The sequence below is a fragment of the Helianthus annuus genome, chromosome 3 (assembly GCF_002127325.2).
Source record: "Helianthus annuus cultivar XRQ/B chromosome 3, HanXRQr2.0-SUNRISE, whole genome shotgun sequence".
In the NCBI taxonomy this organism is placed as follows: domain Eukaryota; kingdom Viridiplantae; phylum Streptophyta; class Magnoliopsida; order Asterales; family Asteraceae; genus Helianthus; species Helianthus annuus.
The window spans coordinates 117,649,066-117,672,691 of NC_035435.2; the positions used below are offsets into that span (position 1 = coordinate 117,649,066).

A 23,626-nucleotide genomic window follows, 5' to 3' on the forward strand; every position below is an offset into this window, starting at 1 on the left:
TTGGTAATTAAACAAGTATGTATGGTCCTTAAAAGAAGAAAAAGTTTTTATAGACTCTGATTTGTACCTTAACTAATATAATTATTAATTATATTCCGTCCAAATACTAAGGGTGTTACAAGTTGGTAATCAGAGCTCAAGGTTGTTAACAAGTGTGTTCGGTTCAAGCTTGATCAAGCATCCGGTAAGAATTAACTTATTATGATAACAAATTATGTCTTATGTAAGAATGAGAAAGAAACTGAAGTGCATGGGAAGAGTGTGCTAACACACTCAAACCCGGGAAGTGCACCAAATTTGAACGGTTAAAGCAAGTTGAGAACTTGACTAAACTGAAACAAAAGGAAGCAATGTTATAAATGAAATGTTTAACGTTTAAATGTAAACATTTCAGTTTTAAAGATGACGGATAAGGGAAATGACGAAGCGGTGCCAAGAGTCACCGAGCAAATGAGAGAAGTGATTGCTGAAGAGGTAGGAAAAGCAATCGAGAACAGTTTGTCGGGTTTCATCGATAAAATCCCAAACACGGTGTTATCAGTGGTGGATGAAAGAATTAAGAAATTGGAGGATAATGCCAATTTAGCTAAGGAGAAGTTGGGAGAGCGTAAGGGTTGCTCGTACAAGGAATTTATGGCATGTAAACCGCCACTCTACCACGGAGAAGTGGATCCGATAGTGTGCCAAAGATGGTTGAGTGATATTGAAGGGGTGTTCGAGAGAACCCACTGTGATGCAAGTGACTTCGTAGCTTATGGCACCGGTCAGCTGAGAGGTCAAGCAAAAGACTGGTGGGATAACAAGAAAAAGGAAATTGGTAGCAAGGAGGCGAAGGCGACGACATGGGACAAGTTTAAGGTACCATTTCTTAAACATCACAGTCCCAAAGCAGTTATCAATCGGATCAAAGAAGAATTTATCCAGCTTAGACAGATCACGGGAACCTTTCTCGATAAACTAAGGTTTTGTGATGAATTGGTGACAACCGAAGAGCAAAAGGTGTATTACTATTATAATATGCTAAGTGCGGAGTATCGGGAGTTCATGACTCCCTCAAAATACGAAACCCTCACCGAAATCATCAACGCCGCTCGAGAAAGAGAAATAGAGTTAACGAATCAAATTGAAAGGGGTGAAAGAAGGGCACAAGAGGTTAACCCAAGCCCTACGAAAAGGGCACGCGTGACCGATTCATCAAAGAAACAAGAAGGAAAGAGCAGTACGCCAAGTTGTAAAGTGTGCGGGAAGGAACACAAGGGTGAGTGTCGATTTAAGGATAAGCCGTGTCCTAGTTGTGGGAAGGCAGGGCACACGGCTGCGTTGTGCCTGGGGAAAGTGTCGTTGTGCTACAAATGTTATCAGCCGGGTCATAAGAAATCTGAGTGCCCGGAGTTGGTCGGAAAGAAGGACGATAAAAGTACGCACACAGAGGCACCAAAAGCAAAAGCAAGATCCTTCCAGTTAACAGCAGTGGAGGCAAAAACGGAGCCCGATGTGGTCTCAGGTATATTTGCCATAAACTCAATTCCTGCACATGTGTTATTTGATACGGGTGCGAATAAGTCCTTTATTTCACATGGACTTATTCGACATCCTTCCTTTGTACTAACAAAATTACCTATGCCATTAGAGGTAAAAATAGGTGATAACAAAAATTTCCTTGTGTGTGATATATGTCGAGATTGCAAGATAAGTATAGATGATGAGGAATATCCAATAGATTTAATTCCTATGTCCATGGGAGAATTCCAAGTAGTGGTCGGAATGGATTGGCTATCCCGACATCATGCGAAAGTCATGTGTTTCCGCAAGGAGATAAGATTAACATCTCCAAGTGGGAAATTGGTTATCATACGTGGTGAGAAAGAGGGTAAACCTGGTATGTGCTCGATGATAAAAGCTTATAAGCTCATGAGGCACGGTTGTAGGGCATTCATGATATACGCAAACAAACCAGACAAGGGATCACTAAGGATTGAAGACGTACCGGTGGTACGTGAATATGCCGACGTGTTTCCGGAAGACCTACCGGGAATACCGCCAGAACGGGAGGTAGAGTTCGGAATCGAATTGATTCCGGGCGCGAAACCCGTGGCCAAGGTGCCGTACCGGCTCGCACCCTCAGAGTTGCAAGAATTAATGTCTCAAATTCAAGATCTCCTCGACAAAGGGTTTATTCGCCCAAGTGTGTCTCTGTGGAGCGCACCGGTGCTGTTTGTGAAGAAAAAGGATGGAAGTATGCGTATGTGTATCGATTACCGGGAGTTGAACAAACTCACGGTGAAAAATCGATATCCACTCCCAAGGATTGACGACTTATTTGACCAATTGCAAGGCGCAAGTTGGTTCTCCAAGATCGACCTTAGATCGGGGTATCATCAGTTGAGAGTTATGTCACACCCCGACCTCCACGTGTCACCGGTGGGCCCGGTGTGGGGTACAGTGACGTAGTTGGCATCGTCATAGACAAACAACACAACATAATAATGCACAGCGGAAGCAGAAATAGATTCATTTCAACTTTAAATAAAATGTAATAATAAATATCACAAGTTGTTGAAACGGATCCACAGGCGGATCAAATAAAACAAGATAATTGTTCAACAGTTTATTGTCGTCCGAGCTTGCGAGACTATTGTGGACGCTCTTTAGGAAACAGCCAGCCTAGTACGTATAGTACCTGCACTTAACCTTTTGGGAAAATACGTCAGTTTACACTGGTAAATACAAATTAACTGACTCATTTTGAAAATGATTGAAAATTTATTTAAATGCACACGGCATAAAACATTTTTATTAACTTGGGATAATTATGCAATATAAACTTGTGAACGAATTACATGTACTCGTACTTTTGGTGGCCCGGGATCTACTGTCCGGGCTAAAGATTAAATGACACACCACATTAAAGAGTTATACACGACGGGTGTACGCCTACACCCCGTGCTCTGGTCGTGGCCATCTCGTAAGATAATGCCAAGGATATCCGGGACACGGTCAATAACCCCCCAAAGCCTAAAGTAAGACAAGACTGTTTAAACGAGTCGCACAAACTATTCAAGACTGTACACCCAAGGCGCAGGATTTGTGTGCTCGATCAAGCGGTATTCTATATACCGTACCCCAAGCCCGTATAGGGAAAATAAGTCAAAATGTATTTACCTGAGCAAGTATGAATCACAATTGGTAAGTGTAGATAGCTTTTACTGGGCCTCCTAATCTGGAACAAAGGTTTATAATAACCTATTAGATTCCTAACGGGTCTTTATTTAAGCTTTAGCTTAGACCGGTTAGTTTTAAGGACGATACGGTTCAAGCGCACGATTAAGCGAAAGACCGGATAGAATGTGATTTAGACCCGACAGGTTTGAATACTTGTATAATATGGGTATACTAAATACATTCTGGATTTTGAGATAAAAATGATAACGTTTGACCCGTTTCGGTCAATTTATGCAAACTAGTCACATAAACCGAACCGAACGCTAAAAGAGCGTTACGGGTAGGCAAAAGAGTCATATGCAAGTTCCCTGAGATAATATGCTCTAAATATGATATAATATCAGTAAGTTATGTTCTATTATGCCCCGAATGGATTTAAACTCAATTTACGCCTCATAAGGGCATTTTGGTCATTTAAAAGATTATCAAAGAGTCAATTTGGAAATCTGAGTTACGGGTCTGAATTATACAGTAAATATACTTAATTTGTCATGTTATAACAGTAGGGTATGACCCGTAGACAAAACTTATCATTTAAAATCAAACTATGCACCGTAGGGGTATTTTAGTAATTTCACAAGGGCTAAAAACGACAAAACTGGAAATCTGAGTTCAAAATCTTATACTTACTGTTATTATATGAAAATATGCTAAATACATCAGTAGGTATGAGTCTTATATGTTTAATATGAGTATAACGCTTACAATGCGCTAAAAACGCTAAAAATGCGATTTAGAGCCGTTTCCGGGTTTTTAAAAGAAAGCTGAGATTTTTATATTTCCAGAATGCCCAAAATAATTTATTTAACAAATAAAATCAGTAGAAAAAGGTTTGGGGTCAAAAGGATGTATAAAACTCATTTTATGGCTTAAACGGTCAAAACCGGCATTAACCGAATCGACTTAGCGACGTATGATCCGATCAGCCAAAAATTAATTAAAAATCTTTAAAAATCCTAGAATATTATATAACATCAGTGGGTAAAAAGTTTTATATCGAAAAGTGGCCTTAAATAGGTTATACGCTAAATGCGCCGTTTATTAAACATAAAGATATAGTTTTACGCTATCGGCCATAACTCAAAATATGGACCACCAACTGACCTCAAATTTTCGGTGCAAGTTTATAAATTAATAATAAAGATTTCTACTCTTTCACTTTTCCAAAAATCACGTTTTATATCAAAAAAGGCAAAATAGTCAACTTTTAAGCATAATCGGAAACATGCATATGAATCGGTTAAGCATAGACTCAAGATGTAAAAATTCCAGAGAGTTAAACTAAAATAAAAATGGTCTAAAATAAGCTCTAATACAGATCTCATACATGCATGCACGGATCCGAATCGAGAGTCAACGAAAAAGTCGTTTTGCAAGACTTTCGGTTCCGATTCGTGTTTATACTAAAGATTGTCGAGTTGATTATGATAAAACACATTCTTATATTCATTATAATTTATTTTTGATGATCAAACTGATTGCATGTCATCCACATTACCATTTATGCTATATTTCGCAAAAACGATTTCTGTTGACTTTTTAAGAACACCTTTGACTCGACAAATAGCATGCTTAGAGTGGGAATCAGAGAATACCCTTTTGAGGGTTTGTTTCCCACATAAATACCAACTTATAAGTGGTTTCAATTTGAGAAATGACAGAGCCAAACTCGTTTAATCGAAAAGTCAAACTATATGAACAACGGTTTGACTTTTAACTAATAATCTATGCTAGAACGGATTAGAGCATGATATGAAGGCTTACAAAGGTTCTAATGAAGCTTAGATAACACTAGGAGGCTGCCTTGACGATCAGATTATCCCTGGAGAAGCCTTGTGAATTCTTGAAGTTGTGAGTGTTCTTGTTACTATTACAAGAACTCAAAATGTGATGCCTTTGATCAGATTTTAAGGAGTTTTAGAGGTTATGAGAGGCTACCAAGTGTCCCATATTGCATGTCCATCTATTGGGGGGAAATGGAGGTGATACCAGCTGTCAAGCACTCAGACTTTGGACTCAACAGCAGCTGATCGCAAAAAGCTGCACCTGGGCTGCCAAACTTTGATTAAAAATGGCAGCTTTGGTCCCTGTCTTTGCACGCGAGGTTTTGGCTATGAATCTTGACTTGTAAACCCTCAAATCTGGTTTTTAAGAACCTTGGGACATTTACCAACATGGTAATGTCCTCGGATAGCTTTGCGCTCACCCGAAAAGCCATGAAATTCGACGTTGACGCTTTTAACCCCTCAAGTACGGTTTTGGCCATAACTTTCTCATACGATAACGAAACTTCATGAAATTTTTACCACATATTCTAGTGAGTATATTTTAGCATTACAAAGCTTCGGGTCTGCCAAAAGTTCACTCAGAGGTATAAATTCAACATGTTGACACTTTTAGCCCCTATAGTTTGTAATTCCTCACTTTTGTGCAATTTCCGCTTCGTATGATCCATGATCCATCCGTTTAAGGTTATAAACATTATGTAGGGTTATTATAGAGTCTATTTATCCATTGTTGACACTTTGGACCCTTACGTTCCATAGTTTTCACCGTTTGTCAACTTTAGTCCCTCTAAAGTTTGTTTTTGCATATGCAAAGTCTATGACACGTGTCAATACATTATTGGACGTAAATTTTCGAGGTGTTACATCCTCACCCCCTTAAAAGAAATCTCGACCTCGAGATTTACTGAAACAAATGGGGATATTTTTCTTTCATCGTGGATTCCACTTCCCACGTATATTCGGGACCTCTACGGGCATCCCATTTAACTTTAACAATAGGCACATGCTTCCTTTGAAGCTTCTTCACCTGTCGATCCTCAATCGACAATGGTTTTTCCACGAACTTCAAACTCTCATCTATGTGTATATCTGTATGCGGTATAACCAGTGATTCGTCCGCGAAACACTTCTTCAAATTACAGATGTGGAACACATTATGAATAGCGCTAAGTTCTTCAGGCAAGTTCAACTTATAAGCGACTGACCCGACACGTTCGACAATCTCGAAAAGTCCTTTGTATCTCGGGCTTAGCTTGCCTTTCTTACCAAATCGCATCGCCCCTTTCCAGGGCGATACCTTAAGTGACACTTTTCCACCTACTTTGACGTGAAAATCTTTGCGCCTTGGATCCGCATTCGATACGGGTTTATCATTATCTCACAAGTCTTTCAACCGTTATGTGATAGTGCCTCTTGACTTATTGGCTAAATATATCCCTTAATCCTTAGGGTGTAATACATCGCGAGCTCCACCAAGCTCCTTAAATAGGCTTTTAGCTTATGAGTTATATGATCTCTGATACATTCGATTCCTTCGAATGATTTTTATATATAATCAGCGCTTAACTAGCCTGATACTTATTAATTTGGCACACCCTTCCAGAGTGATGTCTTTGTTGAACCTTATTCCTTATCAAGGACTTAGGAGGGTTGCTATTTTCATAACTCTTTGATTTTTCTGCCAAAACCGGCAATCTTACAGATGATCATGGATTTGCCTGATCTTATTCGTTGTTTCCAAGGCAACTATCAGACCGGATGATTGGACTTACCAATCTTCTATTTTAACAATAGATAATCAACATTCCATCTAAGCAAGGTCCCCAAAGGAGCAGCCTTGATACTTATACATCAACTATTATAGAAAAGCTTATCTTAAATGAGAAATGGTTATTCCAACCATTACTTAAAACTAATCTTAAGGGGTAGTTAATTCTCACAGTTAGTCGAACAATCGACGATCCTGGGCAGCTGATGGAAATTCTTAATTGTTGCCTATTTTGGGTTGCGGTATTTCATGCATAAGCAAAATGAACCGTCTTTCTTAATTAACGATACCGATTTCTTCAGGATATCGAGTTAGGCTATATGAATCCTTTATTTTAAAACTTACTTAATTGGGTTTCGAATTATCCAATGATGGTACTAGCCGACTTGGGGATTCATAAAGATACAACCCTAAATGGGATATAGAAATCTTAATTCTACTTGCCTCTCAGGAGGTAAACAAGGTAATCTTAGAAGAAGGTAATCAAGATACAAGGAGATTACAGAGATTTTCCAAATCTCAGGCTCCAGTTCATCCATCATTTTCTGTGTCAGATAACTGACACATTTATGTCACAAGTCCAGGAATTCCTTAATCTGGAACATTTACTTTGGCAAATTCCATTCTGGATATCATCCTTGAATACCATTAGTTGACTTTAGTACCATATGACCATCGGGATATCTTCGTGGTCCCATGCATTAAACCTCCATACTGATCAGGCATGGAAGCAATCTATGGAACATGTTAAGATACACAAATCCCCATATGGCGCTTTTATCATACCATCTGGTATTCGTAATCGATTGAGATCAAGGAGATATCAACTGTGTATGCCGATGCACCTCCTTTAAAGAGAAGGTACTTCAAAAATTTTATGGCTGAAGGTTTCTGATGGGAACAGAAGGAATGGTTCTTACGATCTTGCTTGTAAGTTTTACCTTACACTTAATATCTGGGGTTCTTACGGGATATTTTCTAAAAGTTTGCTAAGCTTATGGTTTTATGAGAAACTTATCAGTACCTGAACCCAAACGAAATTCTCAGTACTAAAAATCACAATAGGGGATTTATCTAATATCATTATTAATGCGAACTGCCTCTAATCATTTATCGGGAGGGTTAAAACGCCTCTATTCTTAATCCTTTCAAACTCAGCTGTAGAATCTTTAACAATTTTCGGGGCAGTCTTAGCTTTGACTGGTTATTTCTAGATCCATATAACGCGAGTAGCTGAGGTAGATCCATAATGCATTTATGACAAGCAGGCTTTGAACCTTAATGTGCCCTCTTATCGCCGGTGCTAACCACAAATAACTATTGCATTAAGCTTAGGCTTTGGGTAATTGGAATAGGGTACTATCTCAGCCAATGAATTACGATCCGCGACCTACTGTCGACAGTCTAAACTTTTGTGGTGAGAGTCAGAAAATTCTCATTCCATCTTTTTCCATTTCGATGCGAATAATAGATATCTCTAATAAGGTCCTTAACACTTGGCCCATCCCATAGTGTATAAGAGAATCTTTCTTGTGGACTTCATTAATGTCCTTATTAATTAAGGGTATTACCATCGAACGGCTGTGATGCATACATTACAGTGTTCTTTTCAACTTAACCACTGATGCACCTAATGGTTTCTACTTCATCAATTAATTTCCTGCAATCGATGGCCCCTTTTTACTCATTGAAGTCTCTGGACTTCCCCGAGACGAAGTACTTTTAAGTACATCCAAAAGAATGGGCTCCTTGCCATTTATGGTTTTGCTGAGTTCATTCTTCGCATTTGAAGCGCGAATAAAGTTCTTCTCATGAGCAGCGACATGTGTTTTAGAGCAAACAGCAAACAGCATTCAGTTCCTCGATCCTTTTCATGGCTCTTCTCCCAGCCTTTCCAATGGCCGCGTTAATTACCGATTTGGAGATTAACTCCCTTGATATTGAGGTTTACTCTTGATGCACCGATAACATTTGTCGCATTTCTAGCATTGCGACTGTTGTTTGTCTTATACGAGTTTTCCCTACTCGAATCTTTTGGTATTATATACCAAATGTGACAATTTATTGCGTGCATTTCAACAGCTAGTCATTGCTCTGATGACTTATCATACATTAATCATGGTATTATTAAACCATATAAGCATTCCTAAGGAGTGTTATCTGAGTGCACATCAATCATATCCGGCCTAAGACACAAAAGGATCATTAATGGCCTTTAGGGTTTTGACCGAGTCCGCTACCCTTTTTAACAGGGGATCATAATGTCCCAGCTGTCTTTGGCATATCGATGATTTTAGATAACTCGAAGGCTTGCTATAATGGCTTTCTAAAGTATGAAACATTAGTCCGCCAGGGAGGACATAAATAATCATATGGCACGAAGGCCTTGTTGCATACGACGTTATAAAATATGGTAACAAATGCCTGTCATAGAGGACATTAATTTATAATCCGCAATCTTATTAGATTAGGGGTTTTAAGATTTGAATCTAGTTCTTCACCATTGGACAGGGAGTCATAGGCTACCCTTGTCATCGTCTTGAAAGACGATTTATTTTTATTTTGGCACATAGGCAAATCCTAGGACATCATTAATGGATGCTTACATATATACATATATGTATATATAATTATCATCATTGAGTATATCAGTCATGATCTTATCGATCTCATAGACTTTAAGGCTTGGGCATTGCCCATTACCTTCGACGATGTACCACAATGGTCATATCTGACAATGTCTCTAATGGACAATATAACATATAACCCGTGGGTGATATAGATCTTATCGGTGATTCAGGATAACACCACGAAGGGTAGTACAATAAACACACTTATATATAGGAAGTACCAGCAGCGTATCCACCATGTGTTTATTGTATTACTCTAGCTTCGTTATCTAATTCACTGTCAAGATGCATACAATCATAACCCTTGAATCGGGAAGTACTTCTCGAAAGCTCCTTATGAAGATAGGAAGGCCCAAGATTGTACCTTAAATATTCTATAAAATAATAGGATCATCGTATCAGATGATATTAGTCATGATCACACTGATCATATAGACTGTGGAATTTGAGCATAGCTCACCCCCTTGGGCAAAGAATTATAAAAATTATAATTGTCTTGTCACTATTGGACATTATATTATATCCCGTAGGCACAATATCACTAAGAGATGTTAAATAACATGATCATCATATTATTAGTCATGATCGCATTGATCTTATAGACTATTATGTTTGGACCTAGTCCAATATTTTAGACAGGAGGTCAAAGGCCATCACTGTCGTTGTCTTTCAGATAACAAGTTTAACTTACAAGCATTTCATCACTAACGGATGTTTATAATATGATTGTCTCGTAGGATGATATAAGCCATGATTTCTACATCACTAGGCTAGATAAAGGAATTGGAAGAGTCCAATATAAGGATGACTGTTGTGATTTTTCGAATCACATTTGTCAAGAGTGCTAACACGTTCTTAGGTGTTAACAAGGATCTGAATCCCTTGAGTAGGTTTCACCATCTTGGCCGTGAAGGCTGGGTCTTACCCTTAAGATTCTTTTTAAACTGTATACCGGCAGAGAAGGAAAGATATTTATTTTATTCAGGATTTTTATCCTAATCCTAATTTAAAAGTTAATACTGGCACAAATGGCCTAGTCGCGCAGACAAGTTTAATTTATAACCAGGATTTCCACAGAATCGAGGTATTTGGGTCTGAGTTACAGTTCATTACCCTTCTTGACAGTGAGTTGCAGACTTCTACTGTCTCTTAGTCCCAGAGGACGTTATTTATTACCCGCAGGCATTTCATCCTTAAGGGATGGCTATTTTACTTACAGGGAATTTTAAATAAATTCCAAATTTTCAAATTTATTACCCGTAGGCACTTCATCCATAATGGATGGCTATTTTACTTGCAGGGAATTTTAAATAAATTCCAAATTTTCAAATTTATTACCCGTAGGCACTTCATCCATAATGGATGGCTATTTTACTTGCAGGGAATTTTAAATAAATTCCAAATTTTCAAATTTATTACCCGTAGGCACTTCATCCATAATGGATGGCTATTTTACTTGCAGGGAATTTTAAATAAATCCCAATTTTCAAATTTATTACCCGTAGGCACTTCATCCTTAATGGATGGCTATTTTACTTGCAGGGAATTTTAAATAAATCCCAATTTTCAAATTTATTACCCGTAGGCACTTCATCCTTAATGGATGGCTATTTTACTTGCAGGGAATTTTAAATAAATCCCAATTTTCAAATTTATTACCCGTAGGCACTTCATCCTTAATGGATGGCTATTTTACTTGCAGGGAATTTTAAATAAATCCCAATTTTCAAATATGGCCTGTGTGATTTATACTGCATCACAATTTGCCCAGCATGTTATCACGCTTTCAGATGTTAACATAAATTTGGAATCTTTTTGACAGGTTCTACCATCTTGGCCATGTCTGCGACGACACGTGGCTAGGTTTCACCCCTAAGATTCTCTTTTTAACATAACGCAGATCAATCTTAAGTTGAGACGTTAATTATGGATCTGAATCTAATTATGGAGATACCATCTTGGCTCTGTCTTAAATGACACCTGAGCTAGGTCTTGTCCTTTTTTAGATTTTGCCATCTTATAATAATGGTAGATCTTGCAAAAAGGAATGTTACTTTAATTTATTTCATATATTATATTCTTATATATTGAATAAATGAAATTTTGATAAAGTATTCCAATGATTTTAAAAATACTGAATTGTCCTAAAAGGAACTTAAAGGAAATAATGTTGTCCTCAAAGGGACCAAAAGATAAATACCGTTATAAAGATTTCTAAGGAAACGATCTTCAGTAAAAGGAGTCTCTTCCTCGTTATTTTATTTCTGAATGCTTTCTCCTTGGATGTTCATTTCATTTTAGCCGTGGTACGAAGCTCAGCATCTCGGGGCTCCGGGTGTGGAGAACTCCTATTACGGCTCCTTCGCTTGGCGACGTATCCAATATATAAAATAATTGGAAGCAATAAATTCCAGATTAGAATCGGGAATATTCCTATGTTAAGTCTAGACTCAAGTATGTGCAATTGTGTCACTGAGATTAATCACATTAGGATAGTGTTTAATTCACTCAGCGTTGGCTCTGATACCAACCTGTCACACCCCGACCTCCACGTGTCACCGGTGGGCCCGGTGTGGGGTACAGTGACGTAGTTGGCATCGTCATAGACAAACAACACAACATAATAATGCACAGCGGAAGCAGAAATAGATTCATTTCAACTTTAAATAAAATGTAATAATAAATATCACAAGTAGTTGAAACGGATCCACAGGCGGATCAAATAAAACAAGATAATTGTTCAACAGTTTATTGTCGTCCGAGCTTGCGAGACTATTGTGGACGCTCTTTAGGAAACAGCCAGCCTAGTACGTATAGTACCTGCACTTAACCTTTTGGGAAAATACGTCAGTTTACACTGGTAAATACAAATTAACTGACTCATTTTGAAAATGATTGAAAATTTATTTAAATGCACACGGCATAAAACATTTTTATTAACTTGGGATAATTATGCAATATAAACTTGTGAACGAATTACATGTACTCGTACTTTTGGTGGCCCGGGATCTACTGTCCGGGCTAAAGATTAAATGACACACCACATTAAAGAGTTATACACGACGGGTGTACGCCTACACCCCGTGCTCTGGTCGTGGCCATCTCGTAAGATAATGCCAAGGATATCCGGGACACGGTCAATAACCCCCCAAAGCCTAAAGTAAGACAAGACTGTTTAAACGAGTCACACAAACTATTCAAGACTGTACACCCAAGGCGCAGGATTTGTGCGCTCGATCAAGCGGTATTCTATATACCGTACCCCAAGCCCGTATAGGGAAAATAAGTCAAAATGTATTTACCTGAGCAAGTATGAATCACAATTGGTAAGTGTAGATAGCTTTTACTGGGCCTCCTAATCTGGAACAAAGGTTTATAATAACCTATTAGATTCCTAACGGGTCTTTATTTAAGCTTTAGCTTAGACCGGTTAGTTTTAAGGACGATACGGTTCAAGCGCACGATTAAGCGAAAGACCGGATAGAATGTGATTTAGACCCGACAGGTTTGAATACTTGTATAATATGGGTATACTAAATACATTCTGGATTTTGAGATAAAAATGATAACGTTTGACCCGTTTCGATCAATTTATGCAAACTAGTCACATAAACCGAACCGAACGCTAAAAGAGCGTTACGGGTAGGCAAAAGAGTCATATGCAAGTTCCCTGAGATAATATGCTCTAAATATGATATAATATCAGTAAGTTATGTTCTATTATGCCCCGAATGGATTTAAACTCAATTTACGCCTCATAAGGGCATTTTGGTCATTTAAAAGATTATAAAAGAGTCAATTTGGAAATCTGAGTTACGGGTCTGAATTATACAGTAAATATACTTAATTTGTCATGTTATAACAGTAGGGTATGACCCGTAGACAAAACTTATCATTTAAAATCAAACTATGCACCGTAGGGGTATTTTAGTAATTTCACAAGGGCTAAAAACGACAAAACTGGAAATCTGAGTTCAAAATCTTATACTTACTGTTATTATATGAAAATATGCTAAATACATCAGTAGGTATGAGTCTTATATGTTTAATATGAGTATAACGCTTACAATGCGCTAAAAACGCTAAAAATGCGATTTAGAGCCGTTTCCGGGTTTTTAAAAGAAAGCTGAGATTTTTATATTTCCAGAATGCCCAAAATAATTTATTTAACAAATAAAATCAGTAGAAAAAGGTTTGGAGTCAAAAGGATGTATAAAACTCATTTTATGGCTTAAACGGTCAAAACCGGCATTAACCGAATCGACTTAGCGACGTATGATCCGATCAGCCAAAAATTAATTAAAAATCTTCAAAAATCCCAGAATATTATATAACATCAGTGGGTAAAAAGTTTTATATCGAAAAGTGGCCTTAAATAGGTTATACGCTAAATGCGCCGTTTATTAAACATAAAGATATAGTTTTACGCTATCGGCCATAACTCAAAATATGGACCACCAACTGACCTCAAATTTTCGGTGCAAGTTTATAAATTAATAATAAAGATTTCTACTCTTTCACTTTTCCAAAAATCACGTTTTATATCAAAAAGGGCAAAATAGTCAACTTTTAAGCATAATCGGAAACATGCATATGAATCGGTTAAGCATAGACTCAAGATGTAAAAATTCCTGAGAGTTAAACTAAAATAAAAATGGTCTAAAATAAGCTCTAATACAGATCTCATACATGCATGCACGGATCCGAATCGAGAGTCAACGAAAAAGTCGTTTTGCAAGACTTTCGGTTCCGATTCGTGTTTATACTAAAGATTGTCGAGTTGATTATGATAAAACACATTCTTATATTCATTATAATTTATTTTTGATGATCAAACTGATTGCATGTCATCCACATTACCATTTATGCTATATTTCGCAAAAACGATTTCTGTTGACTTTTTAAGAACACCTTTGACTCGACAAATAGCATGCTTAGAGTGGGAATCAGAGAATACCCTTTTGAGGGTTTGTTTCCCACATAAATACCAACTTATAAGTGGTTTCAATTTGAGAAATGACAGAGCCAAACTCGTTTAATCGAAAAGTCAAACTATATGAACAACGGTTTGACTTTTAACTAATAATCTATGCTAGAACGGATTAGAGCATGATATGAAGGCTTACAAAGGTTCTAATGAAGCTTAGATAACACTAGGAGGCTGCCTTGACGATCAGATTATCCCTGGAGAAGCCTTGTGAATTCTTGAAGTTGTGAGTGTTCTTGTTACTATTACAAGAACTCAAAATGTGATGCCTTTGATCAGATTTTAAGGAGTTTTAGAGGTTATGAGAGGCTACCAAGTGTCCCATATTGCATGTCCATTTATTGGGGGGAAATGGAGGTGATACCAGCTGTCAAGCACTCAGAATTTGGACTCAACAGCAGCTGATCGCAAAAAGCTGCACCTGGGCTGCCAAACTTTGATTAAAAATGGCAGCTTTGGTCCCTGTCTTTGCACGCGAGGTTTTGGCTATGAATCTTGACTCGTAAACCCTCAAATCTGGTTTTTAAGAACCTTGGGACATTTACCAACATGGTAATGTCCTCGGATAGCTTTGCGCTCACCCGAAAAGCCATGAAATTCGACGTTGACGCTTTTAACCCCTCAAGTACGGTTTTGGCCATAACTTTCTCATACGATAACGAAACTTCATGAAATTTTTACCACATATTCTAGTGAGTATATTTTAGCATTACAAAGCTTCGGGTCTGCCAAAAGTTCACTCAGAGGTATAAATTCAACATGTTGACACTTTTAGCCCCTATAGTTTGTAATTCCTCACTTTTGTGCAATTTCCGCTTCGTATGATCCATGATCCATCCGTTTAAGGTTATAAACATTATGTAGGGTTATTATAGAGTCTATTTATCCGTTGTTGACACTTTGGACCCTTACGTTCCATAGTTTTCACCGTTTGTCAACTTTAGTCCCTCTAAAGTTTGTTTTTGCATAAGCAAAGTCTATGACACGTGTCAATACATTATTGGACGTAAATTTTCGAGGTGTTACAAGTTAGGGAGGAAGATATACCGAAGACGGCTTTCCGTACGCGGTACGGACACTACGAATTCCTTGTAATGTCCTTTGGGTTAACAAATGCGCCCGCAGCCTTCATGGATCTCATGAACAGGGTTTGCAAGTCTATGCTAGATAAGTCGGTGATAGTATTTATTGACGACATTCTAATATACTCAAAGGATGAAGCGGAACATGCAAGACATTTGCGTGAAGTATTGGAGACACTCGGGAAAGAAAAATTGTATGCAAAGTTCTCGAAATGTGCCTTTTGGTTACGAGAGGTACAATTTCTCGGGCACGTCATTAACGCCAACGGGGTGTTAGTAGACCAGTCGAAAATAGAAGCCGTGGCGAAATGGAAACCACCGAAGAATCCTTCGGAAATCAGGAGCTTTTTGGGGCTTGCGGGTTATTACCGGAGATTCATACAAGATTTCTCCAAAATTGCTATGCCATTAACTAAATTAACCCGCAAGAAAGAAAAGTTTATTTGGGGCGAGGATCAGGAAAGGGCGTTTCAAACACTTAAGGAAAAACTGACTCAAGCACCGGTATTGTCATTACCAGATGGAACAGATGATATGGTAGTTTACTCGGATGCCTCACACTCGGGGCTTGGTTGCGTTTTGATGCAACGAGGCAAGGTTATAGCCTATGCCTCGAGGCAGCTGAAGACTCATGAAAAGAGATATCCTACGCATGACCTGGAGTTAGCAGCCGTGGTGTTCGCCTTGAAAATATGGAGGCATTACTTGTATGGGGTAAAGTGCACTATCTTTACCGACCACAAGAGCTTAAAGTATTTCTTTGATCAGAAGGAATTAAATATGAGGCAGAGGCGGTGGTTAGAGACTGTCAAGGACTTCGATTGTGATATACATTACCACCCCGAGAAGGCTAATGTTGTAGCGGACGCGTTGAGCCGAAAGACAGATTATACGCCTATTCGAGTCCGATCGATGCAACTAGTTGTGACATCGGGATTGCTTGACCAAATTCGGAAATCTCAAATCGAAGCAATAAAGGAAGAGAATGTGAAAAAGGAAAGAATAGTAGGGCAGTTGAAAGACTTGGAGGACGGCAACCAAGGATTGAAAACTCGATTTGGGTTCCAAATACATGTGGAGTCAAAGCACTCTTACTTGACGAGGCCCATAAATCTCATTATTCGATACATCCGGGGGCGACCAAGATGTATAATGATCTAAAACAAAATTATTGGTGGCCCAGAATGAAAAGAGATATCGGGAAGTATGTGGAGAAGTGTTTGACTTGTTTACAAGTCAAAGCAGAGCATCAGAAACCATACGGTAAGTTGCAACCATTAGACATGCCAGTTTGGAAGTGGGAACAAATTACGATGGATCTGCTGACCAAACTGCCCAAAACCAGCTTTGGTTTTGACGCAATATGGGTAGTTGTGGATCGGTTGACAAAGAGTGCACATTTCATTCCGATTCGTGAGACTTATACGTCAAAGAAGATGTCAGAAGTGTATACCAATGAGATTGTGGCGCGTCACGGGGTACTGATATCCATTGTGTCCGACAGAGATACTCGGTTTACTTCGGATTTTTGGCGTGGTTTCCAAGAGCAAATGGGAACCAAACTGTTCATTAGCACTGCTTACCATCCCCAAATGGATGGGCAAAGTGAGAGAACAATACAAACGTTGGAAGATATGTTGTGTGCATGCATTATCGACTTTGGGGGCAGTTGGGATGTCCATCTACCCTTGGTCGAATTCTCATATAACAACAGCTATCACGCGAGTATTAAAATGGCCCCATACGAGATGTTATATGGTAGAAAGTGCCGAACCCCAGTTTGTTGGGGAGAAGTTGGCCCGCGAGAGCTAGCTCAGACTGATATAATCCGAGCTACGAATCATAAAATCGACTTGATCCGCACTCACTTAAAAGCAGCTCAGGATCGACAAAAATCGTATGCGGATAAACGAAGGAGGCCAATAGAATTTCAAGTGGGCGATAAGGTAATGTTGAAAGTATCGCCGTGGAAGGGGATAATTCGGTTTAGAAAAAGAGGAAAATTGAGCCCAAGATTTATTGGGCCATTCGAAATCGTGGAACGGGTTGGTAAGGTAGCATACCGTCTCGAGCTGCCTGAGGAGTTGAGTGGAATACATAGTACATTCCACGTGTCACATCTTCGAAAATGTTTAGCAGACGAAACTACTCGTATCCACTATGATGATATCGAGGTGGATAACAGTCTTAACTAGGCTGTGAAGCCAATTGCAATTCTAGATCGTAAAGTGAAGAGTTTGAGAAACAAAAAGATCAACCAAGTGAAGGTTAAGTGGGAACATAAGAAGGGCGCGGATACTACGTGGGAATCCGAAGAAGAAATGCAACGGCTCTACCCTTCATTATTTGGTACGTAATTCGGTTTCGGGAACGAAACCCTTTTTAAGGGGGGTGGACTTGTAACACCCCGAAAATATAAAACTTTATATTAGAATTATAAAGTTTAAATAAATGAGAATTTATCAACTAGGAATTTATAACCTAGTTAATTAACAAGTCTAAAAATAACTTACGATGGGGTTAAAACAACAAAAATGTTATGTTAAATAAATGGAGGGGCCAATCTTGTAAAAACTAGAACTTGAATTACTAAAATAGTAAAAACAAACCAAACACCCCATTCTAGAGGTGTCTGGTCGATCAACAAGCAGGGGCGACAAAGGGGTTCTTCACCCAAACCCTAGTTTACAAGAAAAACCACGAATTGAAGCCTTAAATCAGTTAGAAATCGAAATCCAAGCATAAAATCGTGATCACCTCGTCAAAGGGGTCATAAGGTATGTCAAATTTGGTCATTTTGATTTAATCCAAATCTTTGCTTATGATTGAAATTGAATGTTTAGCTTGAATCAGTGATAGTAAACGTGAAAATTGGAGTAATACCAGGTTTGGGGACAAACCCTCAATGAATTCTTGTCAAAATCTTGCATGTTAGTTGTAAGGATCAAAATCACTATAGTGGGTGATTAGTAAGTTAGTAGAACTTGATAAACACTAGGATTAAGACTCTTGTTCTAGTGAAAACTGAAATTGTGAGATAATCTCTGAAATTGTTGATGTTAAAATATGTGTATATTGTCTAATTGAAGTTAATTTGAGTGATAATTTCAAGTTATGAACTTGGTTTAGATCATGTAGAAATCTGACCCGCAAGGTGTTTGATAAAACGCCTAAATGAGGGTTAAAATGCTAAAGATTGCTAAAAACGCAGATTTGTATATGTTATGAATTAATGCGTTAAACCTTATGAAAGAGTTCTAATCTTGTTATGAATTGAACTCTTTAGGCAAGGAATCCGGAACGTCAAGTGGACACACCGGAAGTGATACCCGCGGAAAAGGTGTGCTTTAAAGGTACGTGACTTTAGTCCCGTTAAATTATGCTTAAATGCTTTGGTTTGATATGTAATTGATGTTGTAGTGTAAATGATAAGTTTGATGTGTCGTTAAAGTGACGAAGTACACTCGACCGTTAAACGGGTCAAAATAAGGACTTGGAAATTAGTTTGGCATGTCAACAAAGTGATAGTCTTCACTAAATAGCCAAACGGGTCAAAAGATGCTTTTATAAAAAAAATCATGAGAATAGAGACTTGAAAGTCTCGTATTTCGTTAAGTGGTGGATTGTACCACGCTATTAAATTGGCTATATTAATTTTAAAAAAACTAAGAACCCGGGATATCGGGTCAAACAATAGAAGCTCTATGAAAGTGTCGTTTGAAACGGAATGCTTGAATTCCGAAGAAACAAGTAATTGGTCCTAAGGGAACGCAAAGCCATGGAATGGTGCGAATACACCAAATATATGAGCCTGGGAATTTGGGTAATTATGTCTAAAAGTTTTTAAGAATGGAGAGGAGGTGCTATGCATTTTCACTAATGGGTTGGATAACTGAGACAAGGAAAATTGAGAACTGATTGTCGGTATCTCGGTTTCTGCGATGTAAAATCTACATGGTTGAATCCGTAATTTTATTACGGACTCATAGGAAAAAGAATCGGCTAAAACGGACAAGCGAGTAAAAAGTTATGATCTTTAAAAGTTGGAAAATAATTAAAGGGCAAGAATGCAGAGTCCACCGTAAATTACGGTTCCTTACGGTGGAACCGTAATTTAGGGTGGAGATTAAAATGATACGGTGAGAAGCCCCTGTTTTACGGCAGAACTAGGGACATTCCAGGTCCACCGTAACTTACGGTGACACCGTAAGTAAGTTACGGTGGAACCCAGAACAAAAATCATATTTTGTTTATTACTTTGTGTTGTTAGAATCCATTTATACGTAATGAATTAATGTCAAAACTAATGTTTTTAGTATTTGACCCTAGGTATGGATGAGTTCCCTTCCGGATGGTGATCAAGACGTTATTAAGAACCGAACACGCATTTTGAAGCTTCCGCACTAAATATAATTATGTCTAGAACTTTATTATGTTGTAAATGCTTTTGTAAATCATGTTTTAAATCCCTTAAACTAGTGATTAGTTTACTAGCAAGGGTTAACTTTTAACTTGTTATGCACTATTGTACAAGGTTTTGGTAATTAAACAAGTATGTATGGTCCTTAAAAGAAGAAAAAGTTTTTATAGACTCTGATTTGTACCTTAACTAATATAATTATTAATTATATTCCGTCCAAATACTAAGGGTGTTACATTATGTAAGCCACATACGGGGATAACAAAGCTGTTGCGGGCTTTACAAGCCTTTCGGATCGTCTCAATTTGATTATTTCAGGATCCTCATTCTACAAATATTGTATATATGTATTAATTTCACTTTCTAAAATATATTTTTATTAACTTTCTTTTACACAATTAAATCATACTGAATTTTTATATATTTATAGTGGTAATAAAAAAATGTGACTAGTAATTAAAATATATAACTAATGGAAAAACTTACAAAATCTACATTCTCCATCGGGCTCATAGAGACGTGGTAGGCATTATCGACATTATCGTAGTTGATAAATGAATCAACAACAGCCTACAAGAAAGCATGACGGTTAAATTAACAGTTATTAGTAGATATAGTTGTTATAAAAAAATTATTCACAAAGCACATTACATTATCACTCTGAGTGTGTGCCTGTTCTTTTGGCATTCGTACGGTCGCCGGAGTCCTGACAGCTTTTTGTTTTGAGGAATAGCTATATGTTTGCGAGAACTCTGACATGAACATATCGGTCAGTCTCTGGTTGTTCTCGTGCAGCTTCTCGTCCAAGAGTGATTTAAATTGTGAAATCAGCTCATTCTCGTAATTTGATCGAAACGAGCACGGAGGGGGACCAAAATTCTGTTGTGGAATCTCCTGTCGTTCCAGTGCCAGATTATAACCTTCGTTCGCGCCATCGTCACCAAACAAAGTGTTCATTACAGACGCTATATGTTCTTGTGTGCCGACACCGGGGGCAGCCTGCATTTCGGGTTGAATTGGACCCGTGAACCCTGTGGGCATTTAAATTGGTATTTCGGTGGCCATTTGAACCGGATTCTCGCCCGACATTGCACTGGCATACATCCGACGTTCATCGTCTAAATAATCTGAACTAGACAAATACCACGCGCTTCGCAACTCATTTTCAGTGGGCAATATAACCCTAAATAATCTGAACTAGACAAATACCACGCGCTTCGCAACTCATTTTCAGTGGGCAATATAACCAAAGACGGCCTAAATTCACGTTTCTGCAATGTTAAAACAAAAAAAAACCACTAATTTAGAAAATTAAAATCTCTCTCTTCCAACTACCCAACCCAACCCAACCTTTCACACTCGTTAGTATAATCTTTATTAATATATACAGTAAAATTGTTTATTTTTTAAACTTTATTACTTTGGATATGAAAAGCTACTAAAAATAATAAAAAATTAAAAATTAAAAACAGTAAAATTTTAAATTTTATAAGTTTAACAGCCTAAACAGTTCAAATTTAAATTTTGTTGGGTTTCCTGTTAACGGAATATAAACAGCCTAAACAGCCCACACATTATACTGAAAAATTAATATAACATACGGAATTATCTATATTTAAAGATAAAGATTTTTACCTTTGCAACTAGTTGAAACAATCCGTCCACAGTCACCCTCATAAACTTTTTCCCTTCTTTCCATCCCAAAAATCTTGGAATCGTCTCACCTTGAAACCATTCCCTTGAATGCTTAAATTGAGGAAAAATCTCCAACACCCACATCTACATAAAAGAATTTATTCAAATTTTATATGGTTTTTGAAATAACTATATGGCACCATAAGATAATTCTCGGGTACCTTGAAGGGCCAGACAAATCCAGTCAAAGAAAAACCTTTAGCGTCTTCTTTTTGCCGATTGTGCAAATTGTATATGGCACTATAAGTACTTTCCCAAAAATAATTACCCCATGGATATTGTCTGAATTCTTCTAAATTATCCACAAGGTCTAAAAGCATATTATCAACAACATTGGTTTTTTGCCAACCCAAAAAACCTTGACCGATTAGCATGAGGAGACATATCCTCGTGGCGTCATCTTCGTTAAGCTGCCTAATGTTCTCGAATAAAGTCATTATTCTCCCAAAACTAACAGTTGATCCAGGTTCAAAATATCTGTTCTTAAATGAGTTCGGATGGTCTATAGGTGACCAAGAACTGTGCCCAAAATGTAGCCCCGTTATTAAACAAAATTGTTTAGGGGTGAATGTAAATAACTCCCCTCGTAATCTATACGAAATACCAAGACGGGGAAAAGGAGTCGATATTTGTAGTTGTGCAACGCCATATAAAAGAAGGCTATCACATATGGTACATCTATTGTCTAAATATGGACCAAAACACGTCTGCCTAATAGCTGTTTCAATCGCCGGAGTCATCACGTCACACAAAGATTGTAAAACCAACCACTTTTCTCGTACTTTAATGGTTATTTGCTATATAAGAAGAAAAAAAATAAAAATAGTATACGAATTCAAATAAAAATCTTATCTTTTATTCAATAATCCGCAAAATTTTTACCGGGCATGAAGGGGGGTCCATGAAAGCTTCTTCCATCTCTTGGTCGTTTGGCATGTTCCCGAAATCATTTGGCATGTTCGCGTGTCGGTTGAAGTCCATAGTAGGGGGCCCACAACTAATGTCGAAGAAGTGTGATTAGTGGTCCCAGACGGGTCAACGATCTTTCGGATCTTCAACGTTGGGTCTTCAAGTGCTTTGCTTTGCTCCAAAGTGGAGAAAAGTTTCAAAGTGTTTTGGTGTTTGTCACATGGGAGGAAACGGCTGCTCGTTCTTGTTGACCCGACTTGAATGTCATCTGACGGGGAACAATATTTTATTGGAACACGTGCTGTCAAACGGCTTGGCCATATGTTGGAAACGGCATAAAAAGCAACTGCAAACGGCTTGGACAGTTATCTGAAACGGCTGGAACAAGGACTGACGTGACAGCGGAACAACTGAACTGAAACGGCTCGGGCATGCAGCGGAAACGGCTCGGGCATGTAGCGGAAACGGCATGAACATGTTGACCCGGCTCGAATGTCGGTTGAAATGGCACAAGCATGAAACGGTAAAGGCTTGACTTTTTACTTTATTGGAGCACGTGCACTGAAACGGCTCGGGCAGTTGCTTTTTACTTTATTGGAGCACGTGCGTTGAAACGGCACATGCATGGTGTGGTAAAGACTTGACTTTTTACTTTATTGGAGCACGTGCCTTGAAACAGCTCAGGCAGTGGGCAATAGCTTTATTGAAAGGAGTGTGTTGAAACCGCTTAAAAAATTATTTTTTTTAAAACATTTTTTCATGTTAAATAAGATCGCAAAATATTCTTACAACGCCATTGAGAAGCCTGAAACTCCCTTGAAACAAATAATGGCTGACAAAAACAACAGTGACGTATACTGCTCTCAACCAGTTAGTAAATCATCAACGTGGATTCTTAAGAAATGGAGAGCACCCAGACCACGGGTGAAACTTCATCGTCTAAAATGGTTGTGCCGGAGGTGCCGGAAGAAAACAACTTTGTAACTAATCGTCAAAGCTTACACCCGAACAGAGGCGGAAGATGGGCAATTCCAGACGACGAATCTGAGAATTGGTCAAAAGATGTTGCAACATTTTAGAGTAATGGGGACGCCCCATTCTGTTATTCAGCTGTTTTCGGTCGTTA

General features: G+C 38.2%; 1 protein-coding gene across 1 annotated transcript; it reads left to right on the forward strand.

Moving 5' to 3' along the window:
• Positions 1 to 402: 402 nt before the first annotated feature.
• On the forward strand, positions 403 to 18,901 carry LOC110869659. The gene is made up of 4 exons (XM_022118897.1): positions 403 to 1,504; positions 1,721 to 2,052; positions 18,763 to 18,829; positions 18,897 to 18,901. The coding sequence occupies exons 1-4, from the start codon at positions 403 to 405 to the stop codon at positions 18,899 to 18,901; spliced, it is 1,506 nt and encodes a 501-aa protein (XP_021974589.1).
• The last annotated feature ends 4,725 nt before the right edge of the window (positions 18,902 to 23,626 follow it).

Bases quoted from the DNA above. Each gene is read 5' to 3' on its own strand.
- LOC110869659 (XM_022118897.1), top strand. From the start codon at position 403: ATGACGGATAAGGGAAATGACGAAGCGGTGCCAAGAGTCACCGAGCAA. The intron at 1,505-1,720 runs GTATATTTGCCA...AATATCCAATAG, and splicing joins GGAGCCCGATGTGGTCTCAG to ATTTAATTCCTATGTCCATG. The intron at 2,053-18,762 runs GTAGAGTTCGGA...TGAACTCTTTAG, and splicing joins GAATACCGCCAGAACGGGAG to GCAAGGAATCCGGAACGTCA.